The 8,698-nt window shown below is 41.6% G+C and overlaps 1 protein-coding gene across 1 annotated transcript; it reads left to right on the top strand.

Annotated features, from left to right (window-relative positions):
* The first annotated feature begins 4,370 nt into the window (after positions 1-4,370).
* Positions 4,371-6,892, top strand: foxa2 (forkhead box A2). The gene is made up of 2 exons (XM_031847755.1): positions 4,371-4,647; positions 5,303-6,892. The coding sequence occupies exons 1-2, from the start codon at positions 4,576-4,578 to the stop codon at positions 6,473-6,475; spliced, it is 1,245 nt and encodes a 414-aa protein (XP_031703615.1). The 5' UTR covers positions 4,371-4,575; the 3' UTR covers positions 6,476-6,892.
* Positions 6,893-8,698: the final 1,806 nt, after the last annotated feature.

Raw genomic sequence — 8,698 nt, 5'->3', positions numbered from 1 at the left:
GCAATGCCCTGGATACAGTCAACATAAAACATATCGAATGGCATTCCTCGCCAACATTCCTCTCAATATCAAAAGGTGCGTATTTGAGGATATCCTTAGTGTGTTTACGCCTGTGTTTGCTCCCTGACCCACTGGGGCCAGTGCAATAACTTTGGACTCCCTCCCACACGGCATCTCGTCGCAATGACCACTCTCGGTTTTTATTTAGCTGGGTTGTGTGCCTTCCCAGTCCAGCCGCTTTTCAGATTCATTTCCAGGTAAACACAGTGTGGCCAGCCACAAACCTGCGGCCAACAGGCGTTGTCACAGCTGTGGCAGATAATGGCAAGTCCAAACTCCAGCCCGGCTCTGGAATGTTTACTGTCACCACAGGCAAGTTGGCAGCAAACATCTTTTTTTTTTTTTCTCCAGCACTTTCTAAGAGGAACACTCTCTCGTTATTAATTTTATTTTGATGAATCACATGCTTAACCCTTTGCCCTGTGCTGTTTTGTGTGACTTGGTGCACTCAACGGCTACAAAGGCACACACACAAAAAACAAAGACATTCTTAAGGGAATCTTTCAATTTCAGTTGGAAAAAAAAAAAAATCCTCACTTTGAAAGTTGAAACTTAAAGTTAACACATTCCTGCCAACAACTCCTGGGTGTTTGAAGGAATGTTCCAAGAGTTCCGCCTTCCTCTCACAGAGCAGGGAGCACCCTGGTTCCATCCCCCTGCCCTGCACCCAAAAAACCAACAGCATCTGTACCAGAAAACTAGGCTCAGTGGTGTCACTTTAGGGCCTCGCTCATGCAGGTGTTTGTGCTTTCACTTCTTTAACTGACTCATTAAACTTTCATCATTTAGTGTTTGCCCTTGTCATAACCAGTAAAGGAATGACGGCAGATGTGTGAAATGTAACACTGATCATCATGGAGGCTAATTGATCAACCAAGTGGCAAAACTCGCCTTGAGAGAGGACACATGTTGGGCACAGCAGTGGTCTGGGGACTATAGACATGTATTCTCGGTCGGAAGATGTCAACTTCACAAGAACGCAGCGTGCTACTTCAAGTTTTTGTTCACTCTCTTTGTGAGAGAAAGCAAAGTGCAATTCTCATTTCCAGTGTATGCTCAGGGTTGTGAATGCGGGAGCTGGGAACAGAATGATCAACAATATATGCAGCAGCAACATTTAGGATTACTCTAATTAATGTGCTGAAAAGCTTACACATTGTATTACTGGTGGCCAATTCAAATTTGATGTTAATTAAAAAAAAAAGGAAGAACAGACTAGTTAATTTTTAGATTTGACCAGAAGTTTACAAAATCTGCACCTTATTATCAGCCTGGAGCTACTTTTCCGCAGACACAATGAAAAGGGTTCTACATAACATGACCATCAAAAGAGGATTTTACCTTGCACCACGCAAAAGCAATCTTCTGGCTTCTAAAAGTAAAAGGATTAAAAAAAAGATTCTTTTGTAATTTCAGATTTTTTTCATGAAACCCTTAAATGTTTCCTAAAATAATGTTGCTGATCTTTTGAGATGCAATTGTATGTCATCAGTCAGTTTGTATCGGCGGCAGAAATGAACCCTCAATATTTCATCATTAAATAAATACAGTTAAATCTGGGCATGATGCAATGAAGTTGGATTTGTGGTATTTCTTTCATTATTTGACATTCAACCATAAAGGCTCAGTGACTTCAGCCTCACCACCACTGTTGCGAGCTAAAGAAAATTCGGTGCTGTTTGTTGCTTTGGTGGTGCCTAATTTGCACAATGTATTGGCATGTTGTGAATGCAATCACAGATGAAGGAAAAAAAATAAAAACTCTTCTGTCAACCATGGTCTACACTTCTGATACAATTATTATATTTGAATTTCTTTTATTTCTGCTTCAAGCTCTTGTCAAACTGATTCTGAGTGACGTTCCTCTTTATAGATGTTACAGGTTGCCCAACTTTCTCATACCCTATTTGAAAAGGTAATCAGGACAATAATTGTCCTAGAGTGACTTCCCCTTTTGCACCTGGGAAATAGGGACACAATGCATTAGCATACACCAGAGGATAAATAAGAAATACATACAAAATAGGGTGAGAGGGCAGCAAAACAAGACCCAGTTGATTTTTTGTTTTTTTGACCAAATCCAAAATGTGACCTTCACCCATATGAGAGGACTCAGGCTAATGATTAACGATGGAATTAGCAACATGTCTCATTCAGGAACACAGTGTCATGCAGGTCAAGGACCAGTTTATGCTGGTTTGGTGTCAGTTAAAATAATTTTGGAATAACTACATGAAGTGTGTACAAGGAACAGGCACGGCTGGTTTTAGTAAATATCCACGAGAGGAGTTTTGGTTTTTACCCACTTGAATAGAAAGCGCACTCAATTTATTTTTCTCTCTGACGAACTTGTGTAACACACCGACTAGTGTATTTTTTTATCTTTAGAAGCACGCGCAAGTGTGGACAGTTTAGGCTTATTTTTGTGCAACAGAAATAGTCAAACTTGTTTTTTATTTCAGTGTTTTATATTTTTAAATATGAACTTTTATCCGTTATTCATAAACGTGTGTTTATATACGCCTATTTTATATGAAGACCTACTGGCTCAATTCGGTTACATCACATATTTTTCCACAGCTCGAAATATCTTCGCCGGTAGTTACATACATTATATATAATAACATATACATTATATATAATAAATGTCACATGGCTATTTCTTTAAACCGTTTTTATCATTATGAAACTATTTCATAATTTGTTTTAATTATTAAAGAAAATAATATAGCCTCACAAGCGTGCGTTCACTGAGTCAAGCCGAGAGAGCGCAGATCTCCAGCTCTCTCCGGTGAAATCCCCAATCCTCAAACACACAGAGCTTTTTCTCATGATCTCATTTCCAAGTTAAGCAGACTCTGTTAGTCCCTCGTCAACACGACAGGTTTACTCGCCTTTACTAATGGGTTTTATACCGATAGTTATGCTCTTGCGTAAATATGCAGTCAAATAGATATACCACTACTGACACGTGGCTGGCACCGGACTGCAGCCTCACCTCGATGTTTGTGTCTGTAAATACTGTACAGCAAAGGGCCTCAACAGCCCGGCTCTAGTCCGTCCGGCGGTAAAGAAACATTTGATGGACTATGGGAAGGGTGCCACAATAGCTAATATGAACAAAAAACAATCTACCATGTGCGATGCATACTCTGGTACAATTCTGATTAAAAATACAGTCCAGCAAATAAAAGGTGAGTGACAGCTTCCTACCAACCTGTTTATTGTGGCTTGAATTATTTTAAATATATTTTGTGCCAAAAATTCAAAGAAAGTCAACACAAAATTCTGTTGATTCTAAAACGTTTCACCGACTTAAAAAAACGAGGCTGCTTTATCTGCCACTAACAAAAAGAAAAAGCCAGTTGGAGGCAATAACCAAGAGAGGGCGCTCTGAAGCTATGCCTGGCATATTCAACACTAATTAAAACATTTGGAAACAGTAATTCAGTCATCCAGGTCAGTAAAGCAGAATCAAATCTCTCCCTTTTGCAAATATTGGTAAAATCTTTGAAAAAAAACAGCAACACTATTATTTACAAAGATGCAGAGACCAACTGATTTGTACCAGGACATGATTGTTGAACAGATGGAGGCAATGTGGAGAAATGGCTTTCATTTTCACAAAAGGAGTAATTTGAGTGTACACTCTATATGCACATTCAGGCCCATATCAAGCATAATATCATTAATCTCTGCAGGTCAAGGCTGGCGTACATCACATAACATAATGGTGTTACTCTAAGAGTAACACACAAACAGCTGTGCCTGGAATAAAACAGCAACACGACCCTGACAGTGTGTGATATAATTAATAAACGTTTGTAAAGTGTATTCTGTTAAGCGTACTGATAAATCAACCTGTATCTAATTTCTTAACGTTTTCATGTTTTTTTTGGTTTATAGTGTTAATTAATTAACAGCTAATAGGTTTCAGGCTATAAAGTCCTTGAATGCAACGCACTAAAAACGCTTTATGATTTCAGCTCATTTGAAGTGGAATAAACCCTTTTGGAGGATGTGCGTCATGAAAAGCATGAAAAGCACACCAAAGAAGAGCGCCAGACATTCCTTTTATATCTCTCCTTTTTCTTCTTCTTTGGCCTCAGCCAAAATACAATAGTTTATAATGAAGCTTTTCATAAGAAACTGTTCTTTTCAGTCAGCGCAGGTGTACAATTGGGGTGGAGGGGGTGGGGAGGGAGCTTGAGGAGTCTCACGCCTAGGTGCGAGGAGATTATTCAAATAGGGCCCAAGGCGTAGAAGTAGGGATTGGAGGCTTGCCTAGCGCTCAGAGCTATATCACAGCGTTAACAGGCAGCACGGAGCGTCATTTGAACTCCAGTCACTGACAGACGCATTTCACGGCTGGCTCCATAAGACACACATCAACGCCAGTCCTTGACGAAGGGACCCCACCGACGACCCAAATACATCCAGTGGTCCCCAGTCAACCTGCTATTAGAGAGGCTTTGGGCTTTTCCCCTGCTGGGAGACGCTTTGTGAAGGTCCTCCATGATGCTTGGAGCAGTTAAAATGGAAGGACACGAACACACCGACTGGAGCACCTACTACGCAGAGCCCGAGGTGGGTACCTTAAATATATATTTTTTCCCGTCTAAAGCCAATCCCATTTTATACAACTCAATATTAGCCCTGAGATAATATTAACTTTGTGATCAAATATTGACTTGAGGCGCCTCCAAATCCTCCCCCATCTCCACACAGCGCACTATCCTAACAAAGTTGCTTGACATGTAGGTGGGGGACAAACTTTTCACTCGGATTATAATTTCAAAAGTCTATACGTATATCTTTACTAAATCAGAGTGTTCTTTTTTTTGCCATGTTTCCACTCAACAAATACCTGAGCTGTTTGGTTTTGCGGAGATTGATTCAAATATTTGTGCAGTCGCTATTTTGTGTGAGCGCAGTCATGTTAGGTGTCAACATTCTCAACGACAGCGTGCATTTTTAGCGGATTATTTCACTTAATATCACTTGATACCAGTGGTTGAACATTGTGTATTTTTTTAAATTTTAAAACGATTTGATGCGGAAGCGAAAGCACATGTGTACATTTCAACTTTTACGAACCAGTGCGCGTCTCAAATAACTTATTTATATTTTGAATAAATGCTATCAGTGTATAAAGCTTGAATAAAAAAAACAACCTATGTGTAAAGTAATTAACATTGTGTGCCAAATGAAACTGATGATTGCCTCTTTCCCTCACTGACAGTGTTACACCTCGGTTGGCAACATGAACACGGGCCTGGGAATGAACTCTATGAATACCTACATGAGCATGTCCGGCATGGGCACCACTGCCAACATGACGGCCAACTCCATGAACATGTCCTACGTCAACACGGGCATGAGTCCCTCCATGACCGGCATGTCGCCGGGCGCCGGAGCCATGAACGGCATGGGCGCGGGCATGACGGCCATGAGCGCCGCCCTGAGCCCCAGCATGAGTCCCATGACCGCGCAGCCCACGTCCATGAACGCCCTGACATCCTACACCAACATGAACGCCATGAGCCCCATATACGGACAGTCCAGCATCAACAGGTCCAGAGACCCTAAGACCTACCGCAGGAGCTACACGCACGCGAAGCCGCCGTATTCCTACATTTCCCTCATCACCATGGCCATCCAGCAGTCTCCCAGCAAGATGCTGACGCTGGCCGAGATCTACCAGTGGATAATGGACCTCTTCCCTTTTTACCGACAGAACCAGCAGCGCTGGCAGAACTCCATTCGCCACTCTTTGTCGTTCAATGACTGTTTCCTCAAAGTGCCCAGGTCGCCGGATAAACCCGGGAAAGGCTCCTTTTGGACTCTCCACCCGGACTCCGGGAACATGTTCGAGAACGGCTGCTACCTGAGGAGGCAGAAGCGCTTCAAGTGCGATAAGAAGATGAACCCGAAGGACGGCAGCCGCAAAGGGGGAGACGGCGGCTCCTCCAACAGCAGTTCGGAGAGCTGCAACGGCAACGAGTCCCCGCACTCCAACTCCTCCAGCGAACACAAAAGGTCCCTGTCGGACATGAAGGCGAGCCAGGCCCTGAGCCCGGAGCACGCCGCCGCCTCCCCGGTGTCGCAGGGGCAGCACCTCATGTCTCAGCATCACTCGGTCCTTGCGCACGAAGCGCACCTGAAGCCGGAGCACCACTACTCCTTCAACCACCCCTTCTCCATAAATAACCTCATGTCCTCGGAGCAGCAGCACCACAAAATGGACCTAAAGACTTACGAGCAAGTGATGCATTACTCCGGCTATGGCTCCCCCATGGCCGGGGCTCTTTCCATGGGCTCCATGGCGGGGAAAGCCGGTCTGGATTCTTCAGCCATGGCTGACACAACTTACTACCAAGGCGTCTATTCCAGGCCAATCATGAACTCCTCATAAACTCGTTACCCCTCAATGCAATGTGGACTTTCTCCCCTTTCAATTTGTACATTTGTAAAAAAATATATAGAGTTTGTGTACAAAACGTATTTCAAATATTTTTGACGTTTCCCACCGTTTTAGTTGTCGAGTTTGTTCGTAGCCTAATTATTTTGTTGATAATAATAATTAAAAGTAATGATAATGTGACGAGATCTGTTCAGAAGTTCAGGAATGGACCCCAAAGACAAAACAATAACAACTTGCTGTAAAATAGCCGTCATCTGCATCTGCAACTGGATTATAAAAATTTAAATGCCTCGCAGGATTTCTCTTCAATCATTTGTGTAATTCCTATTTATGGCTTGTATATGTGTATTCTTGTAGTGACAAGAACAGAATCTATATTAAAGTGTTATTGGTTTTGTTTTCTGAAAATGATGGTGTTATTATTTTTACAGTATTATTATTATGATTATTGTTAAGGTATTATTATTATTATTATTAATGAACGATATATAAAACAACATAGTCTAGAGGAGGCAAAAAGCGTCTCCACCATTATAACCGTTACAGCAATTGTTTTCTTATTGATGGTGGATTTAGGTTAAATTCATATAAATAAATGTAAAAGATTATAAAAAAACTATAGGCACATTTTCACATGAAAGATAAATAAACGTTATTAATAGTTACATTACACATTAAATGTAAAAAACTAAAATGAGTAAAGAAGAAGCTATAATTCAAGAACCGTATTTATTTTTCACTTCTTCAGAGTTAGCTATTTATGACATGCATAACAGCATGAACACGTTCCATAAAAGGGCTTATAATGACTTTCACAACTTTATGTTTTATTTAAAAACATTCTTATCCATGTGCTTTCATAACAAGGCGCATCTTTTCAGCAGGGATTAATAGCTTTGCTGGACAACAACGAGAACAATGCTGTCAATCTGTCATTAAGAAAATGTAAACAAAACAGACATAAGGTTATTAATCGCAAACACAAAGTGAGATATTTATGAGGAAAGACGTTTATCCCACACATCAGCCACTTTGTAATATTTTGGCACCGAAGTCACAAAGAAGAAACCCCTAAATAGAAACATTTCAGACAGAAGAAGGCAGGAAATAAAAACACAAATTCTAATCCAAATAGAATTCAAATGAAAACATGTGTTTTCTGCAGACATTTAAACCAAACCAAAGAACCGCTAACATGCCCACATGGTTCAATTTCATCTCCCTAACAATCCACCTCCTGCAAGGAAGGACTGGAGGAAGAAGTAAGTGTGTGGGAAGAGTTCCTCAAATAATGACATACATGGAAACCATTTAAAAGCTCACACATGCAGTGAGACACATTATGATCCAAACTAGCACTGTGACTCAAACGCCATGCCTGCCAGTCACCCAGGTGGATCCCCATTACACACGCACACACACACGCACACACACACACACACACACACACACACACACACACACACACACACACACACACACACACACACACACACACACACAGCAAAGTTTAGATCAGTGAATAAGATTAAGTGTCATTGTCACATAAAACAGCCTCCCCGCGGAGCAGGAGAATAGTTGCTGGAAAAGAGGGCTGATTTGGGAACAGAGCCGCTTGAATGTGATGCTCTAACTTCTCTCCCCACAATCTGGGGGTCCATTGTCCACTCCCTATTTTTAAAGTAGCCGGACCCTCCCCTCTTGTTAGATAAGATAGGCTAGTTGTAGTCCAAATGAATCGACCCCTCCTCCCCAACCCCCCCTCCCACCCTACTGCACGCTCTTCCCTGCTGAGCTCAAATCCAAGGCCGGGGGAGTAATAGTAGGGATTTCTGCTCCCCTTATAACCAAATGACACCCCTTCGCCTTCTGAACACGTAGGGCCCTGAAAGTGTGCGTTTATTCTCCAGACCCTCTTTACAGATCGCACTTTAAACAGCGTGATCTGCGAATAAACAAAGCCAGTAAACAATAGAGTGGAGGCTATGCCCACATATAGGAAGAGTACACACACAAGCCAAATTGCACAAGTGTAAACTTTGAATAGGACGCCGCAGCTCTGTCAATTTACACAGACATTAAATTTCGTTCTATTCATTTTAGACATATAATGCTAAGCTGATTTTTTTTTATAGCACACTGATCGATATCTCTGTAAAATAATCATTTTTTTTAACTAGCGGGGCAGTGAAATCTTTGCTTTGTGCTAAAGTC

This window comes from Anarrhichthys ocellatus, unplaced genomic scaffold (assembly GCF_004355925.1).
Source record: "Anarrhichthys ocellatus isolate YVR2014 unplaced genomic scaffold, GSC_Weel_1.0 scaffold7, whole genome shotgun sequence".
In the NCBI taxonomy this organism is placed as follows: Eukaryota; Metazoa; Chordata; class Actinopteri; order Perciformes; family Anarhichadidae; genus Anarrhichthys; species Anarrhichthys ocellatus.
The sequence above is the reverse complement of the archived record's forward strand: the minus strand, read 5'-3'. Positions and strand labels throughout refer to the sequence as shown.